This window comes from Pecten maximus, chromosome 14, assembly GCF_902652985.1.
Source record: "Pecten maximus chromosome 14, xPecMax1.1, whole genome shotgun sequence".
Lineage (NCBI taxonomy): Eukaryota > Metazoa > Mollusca > Bivalvia > Pectinida > Pectinidae > Pecten > Pecten maximus.
This window is the reverse complement of record NC_047028.1, coordinates 31,754,109-31,769,287: the sequence shown is the minus strand read 5'-3', so window position 1 is coordinate 31,769,287 and position 15,179 is coordinate 31,754,109. Positions and strand designations below refer to the sequence as shown.

The 15,179-nt window shown below is 36.1% G+C and overlaps 1 protein-coding gene across 2 annotated transcripts in view; it reads right to left on the bottom strand.

The window, feature by feature from the left end:
- LOC117342505 (conserved oligomeric Golgi complex subunit 3-like) overlaps positions 1-12,123 on the bottom strand; it is a 33,560-nt gene extending 21,437 nt beyond the window's left edge. For both annotated transcript variants that reach the window (XM_033904679.1, XM_033904680.1), the window contains exons 1-12: positions 11,958-12,123; positions 10,954-11,079; positions 10,662-10,723; positions 8,974-9,139; positions 8,217-8,291; positions 7,413-7,505; positions 6,016-6,144; positions 5,158-5,276; positions 4,775-4,901; positions 3,550-3,641; positions 1,034-1,173; positions 137-297 (exon numbers count right to left, since the gene is read on the bottom strand). In XM_033904679.1, the coding sequence (XP_033760570.1) occupies positions 137-297; positions 1,034-1,173; positions 3,550-3,641; positions 4,775-4,901; positions 5,158-5,276; positions 6,016-6,144; positions 7,413-7,505; positions 8,217-8,291; positions 8,974-9,139; positions 10,662-10,723; positions 10,954-11,079; positions 11,958-12,122 (1,455 nt within the window). In that variant the 5' untranslated portion in view covers position 12,123. The remainder of the gene's footprint in view (positions 1-136; positions 298-1,033; positions 1,174-3,549; positions 3,642-4,774; positions 4,902-5,157; positions 5,277-6,015; positions 6,145-7,412; positions 7,506-8,216; positions 8,292-8,973; positions 9,140-10,661; positions 10,724-10,953; positions 11,080-11,957) is intronic.
- Between the last annotated feature and the right edge of the window lie 3,056 nt (positions 12,124-15,179).

Genomic DNA, 15,179 nt, shown 5'->3' with positions numbered 1-15,179 from the left:
AAGCTTGCTATTTTTTATCTGTCTCGCCATCTATAAGGACACCACTGTTGTGAATTATTACTGTGTCAAGCATGCTTATACCAGCAAACTTGATGTACATGTCAAACATCATGTTTATATAAAAATCTATTAAAACCTCCATCATCTCCAGCTTCTCTGGGTAGGCCAGGTCTCCCTGAGCAGCTTTATAGTTGAGGATGTCTGCCTTGATACAGATATACGTCCTGTACACGAGTCTCTCTTGTACGTCCATCAACATCTGTTTACAAATCGTCTCAAATGCTCCCAGCTCTTGGACTGCAATAGATTTTAATGAAGTGCGTTTACTTATTTATTTGGCTATGAGAGGACTATATCACGACTTATTGGGACAGTTAGGGAGCAGTGCCTGGGGTTATTATCCAGATTTTTAAAAATTCTATTTTCTGTCATAGGTCGCAAAGTATAGGTATCCAATGGCGATGCACCATTAATAGGGAGCACCATTCGACTTTGACTTGAATCCAATTCAGTGGTCAACTCTTACTTGTCTGATGTGTAAGACTGCTTTGAATTACTAAGATTAACTAGATTAGCCAGTATCAAATACATGTAATTGTAATTTAGTCATCATTGCAGTATATTATTGGTTCTGTTATGCATGCTTGAAGCTTAAATAATTCTGGAGTTCTGAAAGTTTTACATTATCATGGTCTTTGAAGTGTTTTTATTTTTATATTATCATGGTCTATGAAGTGCTTTCATTTTTACATTATCATGTTCTATTAAGTGCTTTTGATAAGAAGCAGAAAAAGATTACCCCTTTCCCCATTATCCTGTACATGCTCCTCCAACATCTCTATCTTGAGGACAGAACATAACAGGGACATATTGGATTCCTTACCATTATTCTGTACATGCTCCTCCAACATTTCTATCTTGAGGATGGTACATAACAGGGACATATTGGATTCCTTACCAGTATCCTGTACATGCTCCTCCAACATTTCTATCTTGAGGATGGTACATTACTGGGACATATTGGATTCCTTACCATTATTCTGTACATGCTCCTCCAACATCTCTATCTTGAGAATGGAACATAACTCGGAGAGTGTTTCTAAATGGTTGATGTGGATAATAAGTGGCCGGAACATGTCATAAAGACTGTTGCACAGGTGCTCTAACATCTCACTGAAAACAAACATATAACAACATAAAAATGTAAAAACAGGGGAGTACAATGGCTGCATGCCTACAAAGCAATAAGATATTTTTGCTGGGTTAGTGAACAATTTATATTAATGATTTTGAAAATTGGGAGGAAAATCCAGTTTCTTAGACTGGTTCTGTACCCTTCCCAGTTACCTCCCTTATATTACATACGCTACATGGAGGACTGGAAGCAAGTAACCATTTCGAGTAGGAATTCCTACAATAGCATGTGTGCATCTTAACTGTACATATCATGTCATCATGGAGATGGTTACTTTTGCTGAAGCAACAAGGGTCAATATTGTCGTTGTAATTAGCTTTCTATCTTTCTATCTATGACGAGTATTTGATTCTACCATATCTAGGAGATCAGAAGAAGATTTTTGGAATTTAGACAATTTTACCCTTTTTGGTCCCGCCCCTCAGGCCACTGGGGAACTGGGACCATATAATTTACACTTTTGGTTGACCTTTGGCCATGGAAGCTTCCTGTCAAATTTCTTTAAATTTGGTTCAGCTGTTTTTGAGAAGAAGCTAAGTTGAAAATGTAAATTGTTAACAGGCGGACAATCCAGGACGGACGACGCACAATGACGGACAAAAGGCGATTAGAATATATAGGTCAGTTGAGACTTATCGTCTAAGGTGACCTGAAAAGTCAAGTTAATATTCCTATATGTGGTTAATTCTGGTAGCGAATACTTCAAACAAATTTACATCAGCTGTAATAAACAAATTTTTCAAGCAAACTTAGATGAGAGGAGCTATATAAGATTGATGATTAATTCTGTGCTTAAATCACCTTTATGGTACAATTATGTAATTGTAGGTGAAAAAAAAATTGTTTTTCACAATTGGCTTATTAAGAAAAAGGAACCGTGATAATTGATGATCTAGTCGAGGTTAAATCATTTCATTCTTTTTTTGAATGAATTTTCTGAATTACATGGCGACATATATCCAATGATCTCCAGTACCATGGATTATTAAAAAGTACAAAGGCCTTTTTAAATTATCTTAAAAATGATCAGATTCCAAACAAAGTTCTGCAATATCCAATCATACCATCATGGTCTTGAAATCATTTTGAAAATGAAAAAAAAGGATCTCAAGACTTTTATAAAGTGCTCATTAGAAAAAATACCAATATATCTGCTCAAATTAAATGGGGAACTATATTTGAATTCAATAATGATACATGGTAAAAGATAAACTGTCTTCCATTCAGGGTAACTAATAGTACAAAACTTCAATGGCTTACAGTTTTGAATAGACCATCACATTATAACAAATACTCTTATATTTACAAGATAAATCTTATACAAATAACCCTCTCTGTACGTTTTGCATTACAGAAAGGGAGACAATTAATCATATTTTATGGGAATGTTACGAAGTACAAAGTTTTTGTGGCAAACTTTGAAACACTTTTAGAAGTTTTACTATTCCATTTGTAGTAAATAAGCAGTCTATGATTGTTTGGTTTTATTGAAACAACAGTTTGGTTTGTTTTTATTTAACGTCCTATTAACAGCCAGGGTCATTTAAGGACGTGCCAGGTTTTGGAGGTGGAGGAAAGCCGGAGTACCCGGAGAAAAACCGCCGGTCTACGGTCAGTACCTGGCAACTGCCCCACGTAGGTTTCGAACTCGCAACCCAGCGGTGGAGGGCTAGTGTTAAAGTGTCGGGACACCTTAACCACTCGGCCACCGCGGCCCCAAACAACAGAATTGATAATGAAATTATTTTACTTATCAAGCCCTACACTATAAAAACAAAATGTTTACATACATATATACATATACATTGTTTATGGTAAAGGAGAACATTTAATGAACATCAGCAGATCCCTCATTTTTCAGTTATTATGTCCACAAGCCCTTTCACCTTGCATGGTAGCAGAAGCCAGTAAAGGAATGAAAATTAAGTAATTTTAGATTTTCTCTTTGCTTAACATTTTCTTTTCTGCTTTCTTTCTTTCTTCACAGTGTAAAAGTAATTTTAGATATCAAAATAATAACTTAAAAGAAAATAACTTTTATTTATGTTTGGATAATGCCAAAACAAACTGTAGAGGTTTTAGTATGATTATACCAATACCAATTAGCAACACATTGGCATTTAAATGGCATATGAATGCATTAGCAAATCAGTGAAAAAAATTGCTCCACATCAAAGGCAGCACAACAAAACATTACAAACAATCACTATTTGTGGGAGACAGAGTAGTCACAATAGTAAACCTGATTTCACACATAATAATGATCAACATGTTTTGATGAATGAAAAATAGAATAAATTTTTAAATGGGATTCTGAAGGTTTTTTTTCAGAGGTGAAATTCTTGACTACTTACTCTAGCCGAGGAGTTGGTTTGGAAAAGAAGTTAAAGTAGAGCTGATGTTCATCCTCACATACATGGACCATAAAGGCACATCCACTTCTCATCTGCAGAGAAAACAATAAAGACCATGAATAAACCATGTAAACAACAATATCAGGAGCAAAAACATTCTTCCTTCAAGAATTCAGAATATAATTGTAGAAGTGTAATGCGAGATATAATGTTCACACAAATGGTAACTGTAAACGACAATACTCACCCTGGCACATCATGAACAATAATTTTAGCTGATATGAAAGGTCAATGAATGTTAGTACTGATATCACAAATCATCGGCAAAGTGAACCAGATTTCAGAAAATGCATGAACTCAGCAAAAGTCACTGGTCTATTTGTTTTGTTTAATCAATTAGGATGGAGACAATCTAAGATTTTTTTAGATACAGTGGAACTTCGTTAACTTCAACTCGACAGGACTAAGAGAAAATTTAAAGTTTTCAAATTAAGCGAGTTGTCATTTTTGGAGCAAACCATCGATCACATTGTTAGACTCAAAAACGATAATTTTAGTTATTGGATTATTTCAAATAAGATTTTTATTGTTGGGACCTAATTTTCACTTCGTATTATCTGTGTTTTTCGAGTTCTTTTTATAAGGATAAAGACAGAATTCGGTCGGGAATGACCAAGTACTTCGAGTTAAACGGGGTATTCAAGTTTTCCGAGTTCAAGTTAACGACGTTCCTACTGTATGTAGCAGTATATATATATCATGATTGAGTTTTACTGATCAAAGACATGACCACCATTGCCATTACATATTGTATCTATCCTGTTATATTTACCATTGTATGGCACTGCCACTATATAACCCTACCAATTCAGTTGCGAGTTCACCAGCTTATGAACTGCCAACTGAAATTTGAATTTGAAAATTTCAAAAAAAAAATCGCACGACAAATAAAAAATCGCAGATGGTAAATATAAGCATTGAACGGCTTTCAGTTGGCATTCATAGTCAATATGAATGCCAACTGGACAGAGGCAAATTCCATGAAGCGCGCTTGAAAGCCGTTCAATGCTTAAATAACCACAGGAACACAACACATTTGTCTCTAAGGAGAGGTGGGTTTATTGCATGACCATTTATAAGTATGTGGAATATGTTGTTGAATTTTTACTGAACTGTGATAGATATGAGTGGTCTTATTGTCTTATTAGATATTGTACACACTAACCAGAGCACAGTGGTCACGGGTATGTTTGGTGGCCAGATCGGTGACAGTTGATGCGACACTCGGTCCCAGTAACACCTCTCTTTGTTGGAAGTAGCACTGATGACAGTCAGCCAGTATCTGTACATATCTGTCAATCATGTGAATAGTTCATATTGGTTTCAAAATCATACAGGTTTCAAAGATTGAACATCAGACATTGTCACCCCTACATTGTGTGATAAACAGAGCTTCAAGAACGCAGATAATATTTTAATTTTCAAATTCTGCTGCATTCAAATTTTATGCTTTCTTTTATTGCATGTAAAAAAAAGTGGACTTCAAGGGGTTTCAATCTTACATTCAAATGTTACATTTTCAATGAGAATCACCTAGTAGCAACTTACTCGGAACTTTTATCTACTCTCTGTTCCAGCTCCTCCATCAGCGATTTCACACGAGGAGCATTAGCTCGAAACTTTCCATAGAATAATGTAAAAGCATTATCACCAATACTGACGGAATCCTGTAAATATATCAAAATATTTTTTGAAGTAACTATGCAAACCAACGAAACAACTTAAAAACAAGTGCAATCAATGATTGCGAAAGCTCACCGGTGGCAGCAATCACACTATACATTCATTTTTTATGTATGCATAAGCATGTCATTTTGAAATTGTATGTCACATAATATCGCTCCTAGACCTCTAATGGATGTATAAACTAAATAAGAAGGGTGTGGACTTACAAGCTTTCCAAAACTTACCCCCAAATTCTTTAAAGTGGGTTTTGGTGCCAAAAAGTCCACTAAATGGTAAAATGCCAAAAAAAATCACAATTTTTTTCTGCATGATTTTGCCATAACATCACTCCTGGAACTCTAATGAATGTATAAAACAAATTAGAAGGGTATGAGATGCATACTTTTGGACTTACCCCCAAAAACTTTGAAGTGGATTTTGGTAACTTTAAAGTGGATTTTGGTGCTAAAAAAGTTAAGTCCACAAAATGGTAAAATGCGAAAAAATCACAATTTTTTTCAGCATGATTTTGCAAAAACGTCACTCCTAGACCTCTAATGAATGTATGAACCAAATTAGAAGGGTGTGAGGTGTATACTTTTTTTACAAAAACTGATCCCAAAATCTTTAAAGTAGGGTGGGACGCAGACGCCGACACGGACACCGGGGGTACAGCATTAGCTCACGGTTACTCGTAACCAGTGAGATAATAACAATATCCAAGTCTAAACTTACACTGACCTTAGTGGGTTGGACTTGCTGTGTAGCCACTTGTAATATGTGAACCACATGACACTTAATCAGGTTCAAAGCCCGAGCAAGGCAGTGTCTAAACTTGGCGAGGTAAATTGCTGATTCCTTACAGCGTGCCTGAAAATATAATAAGAGGTGAAAACTAATGTCTGAATAAAAGAACAAGAGGCCCATGGGCCTTAACAGTCACCTGAGATTTGAATATTTCAGTCAATTTAATTGACCCTTTTGGGCCCCACCCATCAGTCCAAGGGGTCGTCAGTCAGGGTTAACAATGTGCATACCATTCAGCTGTCATTCCATGCTGATAATGTTAATCAAGAAAGAATGAATTCCAATACAAATCCAACAAATAATAGTCAAAAATGTGATTTCCCTATATAAACTATAGTAAAGTTTACCCCCTCCCCAGGGGCAAACATGTGACCCCAGGGTCATGAAATTCACAATTTAAGTAAAGCACCTTAAGACTCTTCAATCTATGAAGAGTATTACATTTTATTTTATGTGGGTTTTGAGAAGAAGATTTTTTAAATTTTAGTCAATTTGACCCTTTTTAGCCCCACCCATCAGCCCCTGGCGGTCAGTCAGGGCCAACATGTGCATACCATCAAACTGTCATCCCATGCTGATAATGTTAACTAAATTAGAAGGAATTCCAATACAAATCTAACAAATAAAAGTCTCAAATGTGATTTCCCTATATAAACTATAGTAAAGTTTACCCCCTCCCCAGGGGCAAACAAGAGACCCCAGGGTGATGAAATTCACAATTTTGGTTAAGCATCTTAAGACTCTATGAAGAATGTTTGATTCTACCATACCTGAGAGGAGAGAAGAATATTTTTGAAATGTATTACTGATGGACAGTATAAATGTATTACTGATGGACAGTATAAATGTTTTACTGATGCTTTATAAATGTATAACTGATGCAGTATAAATGTATTATTGATGGACAGTATAAATGTATTACTGATACATGTATGAATGTATAACTGATGGACAGTATAAATGTATAACTGATGGACAGTATAAATGTATTATTGATGCAGTATAAATGTATTACTGATGCAGTATAAATGTATTACTGATGCAGTATAAATGTATAACTGATGCAGTATAAATGTATAACTGATGGACAGTATAAATGTACTACTGATGCAGTATAAATGTATAACTGATTGACAGTATAAATGTACTACTGATGCAGTATACAAATTTTAATGTACTACTGTTGGACAGTATAAAATGTATTATTGATGCAGTATAAATGTATTATTGATGCAGTATATATGTATAACTGATGCAGTATAAATGTATTACTGATGCAGTATATATGTATAACTGATGTAGTATGATATTGTGGAATATTTTCTACTTACATTATTGGAGATATATAAAATGCACTCATCTAGCCGAGACAACATGGGCACAAATGATTCATTGGTGACAGTCAGGGTGGGTGAACCAAGTTTCTGAAACAAGAAATAAAGCCATTGTCTATACATTGAAAAAGTTTCAATATTATAATAATATATGTAGAAACAAGGGAAAACCTAATATTATCATGTTTCATATTGAAATACATTGCAGGTTAATCAATTGAACATAGTAACTGTAAAATAATAATCAATGTACGTATTTTTAGTCACTCTTGGTATTGATTGCATGATGCTCTAACTTTGATTTCAGCACATTTGTCATAGCTATCTATGATAAGTAACATGGTGTGTCAATGTGTCCTTCCACCATAATCTGTTTCCACTAAAGTACACTACAATTACTTTTACAGTATGACAATATGTGAGGGGGCATACACTTCATGATGACAAGACCAATTTATCTTATGCCTTGAATTGTTTTTCCTGCCTAAAGCACCATTCCCAGTTGTGTATGCCCCCCCACACACCTTAATGAAAAAGTCATCAAAATTCCTGAAATCTTTATTGTAAATCTGGTTATGTTTTCCTGTACAGACATGAAATCCATCAATCTATGAGCACCATTTCCCCTCATTTTACACATTTCCAGCACAAAAAATTCCTTAATTCCTTCAGGTGACAATTTCCCCTCAAAGTCAGGAAAAACTTTCAAAAAAAAATAATTAATCAAGGATTTAGAGTTGTATTCATGTATTAAAACACAATTCATAATCAAACCTGAAACACAATTCTAAAATCACTTACTGAAGATATTCGGTCCAGTTCATTGAAGTATGACAATTTATTGCTAATGTTTTCTGCTGTGTTGATAAGTCTTGTCTGCAAGCACAAATTATGAAACATGGGTAATGTTGTCTTATGATTGGATATCCAAGTAAATACGAGGTACATTTAACACAGTTGTCTCTAAATACCCAACACATTTGTATTGATAATAATAATGTAGATTTATAATCTAATGGAAAACAAAAATAATATATGCTGGTACATGTACACTGTGTATAAACCAACTGAGTTCCATAGGGGGAGGGGGGAGGGGGGAGGAAGGCACCCGGCAGTGGCAAAGTAAGTAATTCTCCAGATATTCAATATATATGCACTTTCACCGGAACAGGACATTTCATCCCAAATGGATATTGTTGAAATATTTGAGAAAAGATGAAACATCTGGTTCTGGTGAAAGTGCTTTCCTTGCTGCGGTCTGTGCGCTAGTTAAATCAATGATATAAGTTGAATATCTGGAGAAATATTTACTTTGCCATTGCCTGGTGTCTGCCTCCATTGGAAATGTTTACCCCTCTATGGCATTAATCCCCCCCCCCCCCCCCCCCCCCCCCAACAGCTGGCTTATACACGGTGATGGTGACTATTGGCTATAAATATATATCTTGTTTTCTAAGCATTTACGTATACATTATTGTAGGATTACTTTCTCCGAAATTATGAAGCAGTTTCTTTTTTGAAATACATGTACGTACATGATGAATGCATATTGACTTACCTGTTCAGCCAACAGATGTTCACAGGCGTCATGGAGAGCATTTGTCTTTGTGGATACGTGGATATAGTGGGCCTGGAGACTGCAAAGGTAGTCTAGAGCAGTTCCTACTTCTTCCAAGACTGAATCACACTGCTTCTGATACTCCCTTAACTCCTCTATGTAACGTCTGTAAATTTTACATCACATTTTTACAGTTGAGTTAAACTGACATCATTGTATTACAGAATAATGTACGGTAAACCTCCGATTAATTCGAACACGCGGATAGTTCGAACACACATTTTTTCCTAGAAAAACAATATTTTTTTAGCTATCAATAGTTCGAACTCTGGCAGTTTATGACTGACACCATTTCGGATAGTTCGAACTTGTCAAATGAAGAACGTAAAGTAACATTTTTTTCGGCAAACTCCATTGAAAGCTCGCGACGACTCAGCCCCGATGACTGGCCCAGAAAAAATGACAAGATTTAAATTTGATCAGCAAGCACATTTAGGTTATTAGATTGTATGCGTGATCATTAGCTTAGAATGTGTCTGTGATTTAATATATGCCACATATTTTTTAGCGTTAATTCAGTTTTTTTACATTGCAAAATACACCACACACGAGAGAGCCAATTGCAAATTTAGGCCCCGACAATGTATAAATAACATGCGATATTTGTATTCGCGCTATATGGCAAACTGAGAAATCGTCCGTGTATTTTCACATATAACTAGTGTTATCTTTAGTTAGCATTATGATTATTTAATTGTGACTGGACATCTCTTAAGTATTGCCAATCAAGGTATTACCTGAAAACCTGCGACCTCACGCTAGGTAAGCAGGCCACGCGAGGTGTCGCTTGCGATAAAGTTTTAAAGGATCGGCTGACCGATCGTGCTGAGTGACGTGAAAAGTATTTATATCCAGTCAAAACAATCCACAGGTGTCCTAATTAGTGATGGATAATTTTGCAGGTATCAACTATGTTTGGTAGATAATACGACTGGGCATATTTAAAAGAAGAAATGTTGATGTTCTGACCTAAATTTACCAACATATAATATTGCCTATTTTTACAGTAGTGTTTTCGTAAACACAACAGGTTATATGTAGACTGCTTTTGATGTATTAAAGAGACCATTTATTACAATAATATTGCGATAGTTTCTGATTCAGATAAAAAATATAACCATGCAAAGATTATACTGTTCAAATGTTTAACTTTAGTGTCACAAATGAAACGTGTACTGTACTGTTTTGGGGCCTACTGTAGCTACACATTAACCAAGCGGCTTCGTGCAATAACCATCATAAGTATCACGGAATGAAGAATGTTTAACGATCAATTAACATTGAATTAAATAAAATACTATCATTTTACTTACTTATAAATGTGCCATTGTTCAGGCCGCCGTTATTACGTATCAGATTTACGATGGATGTGTTTGTGTCTAATGATTTTACTCTGCCGAGATTTTCGCCGATATTGACTCGAATAGTTCGAACTCACGCTTATTTTCTGAAGCATAATTTCGAATAATTCGAACAGGTTCGTCAATATTTATTTAATTTTGTTCGAACTAACCGGAGGTTTACCGTATACACTGTTTGTAATGTCTGTAAATTAAATGACTCTCACACCCACATTCTTCCAACCCTCAGTTACCAAATTATCAATGGTAAGTAACAGTTTTTCTCACCTGTATGGTATCTCCTCATCTCTCTCTATGTCCTCTTCAACAGTGGAGAACCAGGAGAAAAACTGAAACATAATCAACTGCGAATGCTTTTTACCAGTAAAGAATTTTCTATTCACAGAAAAAGTTAAAATTAATCAAAATATATTCAGTACATATGCAGTAAGACAGAAAAGAATGCAAGGATGACATCTACTGTAGATTGAAGCTCTGGCCATTTGAGCTACCCCTGCCTTCTGGGTTCTACCCTAACTAGTCCAGTTCTGCTATACACATATCACTATTTTCCTATTACCTGTTGAGCTGTGTCAATTTTTTCTGCATCATTTGACAAGGCACTTTTCTTAGGTCCCTGGGAGTCATTAGTCAGCTGGGAAGGAGGGGTTTTGGACATTGAAAATGAAACTTCATCCTCCGGCAGCTGATAATACAAAAATGTGGTTTGATATAAGAATTGATATGCCTGCAATTATAACAAGAATGTTAAATATCCTAGTCAAGCAGTGAAACATAAGGCTCTGTAACAGGAGAGGAGAAAATGTAGTGGCCAGACCGGGGTTCAAACCCGGGACCTCCGAACACTAGCTGGATGCTCTACCAATTGAGCTACCTGGTCACCGATGATCGACCCAGTCCAGTCCTGCTACACACCTCCCTCCTTTTTTTCAAGTCTTCGCCCTCGAAGACACACACCGTGGGTATTTCATATATACCACCACCGTGGGTATTTTAGTTGGGCGCCAATTTTGTAACAGGAGAGGAGAAAATGTAGCGGCCAGACCAGGGTTCGAACCCGGGAGCTCCGAACAGTAGCCGGATGCTCTACCAATTGAGCTACCTGGTCACCGATAATCGACCCAGTCCAGTCCTGCTACATTGTACAGCTCTATAAACATCCACAAAGGATCCGTGGTCAAGACTTACAGTCTATAATTAATACTGGAAGGGGGGGGGGGGGGGGGTGGTGGTGGTGGTGGTGGTGAAGATAATTATATTTTAGTGATGTTGATGGATTTGCATTTGCTATTGGTGAGTTTCACTGTGATGGAATTTTTATATTGCGCATGGACGTACGGTACATGTACCAGACTTGCACAGTCCAAGCATTTGCACAGATTTCCAGGAAATATTAAACACATGCAAAAATATTATCACACTCTTATCCATCAACATTGACAGATAAACGAGTAATCAAAGAGTAAAATCTAGATCTATTGTTCCGCGATGTGGACGCGACAGTATATTGAGCAGTTACAAGTATGAGGGCCGGTTAGTCTCGGTCAGACTGAAAGTACTGACATCTTTAGGGAAATGTCTTTCTGAAGTTTTTGATGTCAGTTCCACCAAAACATCCTTCTGTGTGCCTGTGAGTGGAGCTTTAGAGTCAGTGGTAGATTCCCACGCATGCAAACGGTCCCGTATCACTCTCTGGTTGACAAGAAGGGCCGACGTGTCCGCCATCATTGATAAGTTTTGTTGAATTTACGGAATGGGGATAATTTCAACGGGACGCACTAGGCCCCTATAGTTATTAGATTTCCACTTACATAATGGAAATCGCAAGGCTAATTTACATAAAGGGGATCTGTGTTTAATGTCAATACATACGAACATTAATAGGAGCGATAACGGTAAGAGATATATACGCCAAATTAATGAACTGTTGATATATATTATAGAATTGTGTTTTGGCGGGAAATTTAAATATAAAATACAATTGCCTGGAGTTGCACAGACTTATTCTCTCTTTTGTTTTCTTTTTCACAACAAGAAATTTCAATTCCCTTCATCCTCCCGACTTAATAAAGAAAACATATTTCAATAAATTTCTCAACAATCATCCTGTTCTCATCACTTATCTACATTGCAGCTTCATCTGTATCTGTATCTGTATCTGTACTGGATATTGACTCCGAGTAAAATTTATACAGGGTGGCGAGTGTGCATATGTTCTTTAGTAGCTTTATATATAGCTACGAGGGCAGCCTTAATTTAAAATTGTTCGTTTATCCAGGGACGTATAATAAGAGTCCCTGGTTTATCCTGCTGTGTACATTTGGTGGTAACACAATTCCAGTCATTTATAGTCGATGGTACAAATGAATTTTTCGGCATAGCCGTATCTTTTGTCCCCGGAAATGACGCGACAGGTGGCGTTACTGGTCAAGATGAAGTATGTGATTGGTCAATGTAGCGGTAAATGCAGATATGCAGTTAAAAACGGAAATAGTTAATACATGGATACCCGTCCTATAGTTAATACATGGATACCCGTCCTATAGTTAATACAGGGATACCCGTCCTATAGTTAATACAGGGATACCCGTCCTATAGTTAATACGGGGATACCCGTCCTATATTTAATACAGGGATACCCGTCCTATAGTTAATACAGGGACACCGTTCTATATTTAATACAGGGATACCCGTCCTATAGTTAATACAGGGATACCCGTCCTATAGTTAATAAGGGATACCCGTCCTATAGTTAATACGGGGATACCCGTCCTATAGTTTATACAGGGATACCCGTCCTATAGTTAATACGGGGATACCCGTCCTATAGTTAATACGGGGATACCCGTCCTATAGTTAATACGGGGATACCCGTCCTATAGTTAATACGGGGATACCCGTCCTATAGTTAATACGGGGATACCAGTCCTATAGTTAATACGGGGATACCCGTCCTATAGTTAATACGGGGATACCCGTCCTATAGTTAATACGGGGATACCCGTCCTATAGTTAATACGGGGATACCCGTCCTATAGTTAATACGGGGATACCCGTCCTATAGTTAATACGGGGATACCCGTCCTATAGTTAATACGGGGATACCCGTCCTATAGTTAATACGGGGATACCCGTCCTATAGTTAATACGGGGATACCCGTCCTATAGTTAATACGGGGATACCCGTCCTATAGTTAATACGGGGATACCCGTTCTGTAGTTGATACGGGGATACCCGTCCTATAGTTAATACGAGGATATCCGTCCTATAGTTGATACGGGGATACCCGTCCTGTAGTTGATACGGGGATACCCGTCCGATAGTTAATACGGGAATGCTCACTCGATAAATATTGCTGTTTAAACGCTTAATGTAATAAAAAAAAGTTTCATTACACTAAGCGTAAGTAATAGTCAGTACAATTATGTTGTTATTACATTAAGTTTTCACAAAAACGTTAAGTAATAAACATAGGAAACTTAAATTAAAAGAAAAAAATAGAATAATTCAATAATATTTTTTTGTAACTTTACTCTACTCTACTAAATGATTATTAACTTGATTCCGGTTTGGCGTCCCTCACCTCTCTTGTCTTGATCAATCAGTCTATTTGGTATTGTACCTTCAAAATAGAGACAATTACTTTCTAAATTCTCCTAATTTTCTTCTGTTTATCTCTCCTACCATTCCTTTTTACAATACATATTTATTTTATATACAATTCAGATTATCTCTTTTTATACTAAACAGATTATATTTTTAAATATGTCTCAAGTACACGTATTTGCTTTTTTGCAGTTAGACGTACATGTAAAATCATTTCAGGTTAAAGTAGATTACAATTGATTCTACGAAGAAAATGGGGATCTGAAAGCTCTTTTACACATGTCAGACAATCTAACAGCTTTATTCAGATACGTGCTGAATGTAAACTATATAGCATTGTTAGATCTCCTATCCCTTAAAACGTATTATCTTATATAAGATATGTTATCACGATAATAATATGCCGAAACACAATACAACATAGAATTATAATTTAACTCATTCCATTTTAACAATTATACACAACGAGACATTTTTTTTTTCAAATATGTGTGTGTGTGTGTATTTCGGCACAAATTGCATGAAACTTGTAGAAAAAATAATCTGATACTTTCTCAATTAAGAAAAGTAAAATAAGCGCCTATATCTTCTATTATTAAACGTACATGTAGTGAATAAGCGAATAGTGAAAATTGGAGATAATATCTCATTTACATATTTGAATATGAATGGTTTATGGTTATGTACGTATGGTTATTGAACACATATTCGGACATTATGTAAACGTATTCAAAGCGTGCAAAATAAGGTAAAGTCAACACAAATTATCATTCTAAATGCTGTACAAGGCTCGTTGTTTCCAGAAAACAGAACAACGTAACTATTCGGACATCGTTAAATGACGGACTTGTGTAAATTGTCCAAACACGTAACTGTATATCATAATACGCTCATTGCATTTCTCTGCATACACATACAAAATAACTTGGCTACGCGCATAGTATTATCATCAAAATGATTCAAACTGATATCGTTTTGTTATCTGTGCTGAAACACATTAGTTCGTTCATTTATTTCACCAGCAGTTTTATATTTATAAACACCAGCATTTAAACTATGCCGTTTATATTTTTTTAAAGATGTTTCTTTCTATATGTATCGGTGTTGCGACTAGGTACTTTGATGGTCTGGCGGTGTTGTCTTCTAGTTTGTCTGGTGTTATACTGGATCAGCGAGTC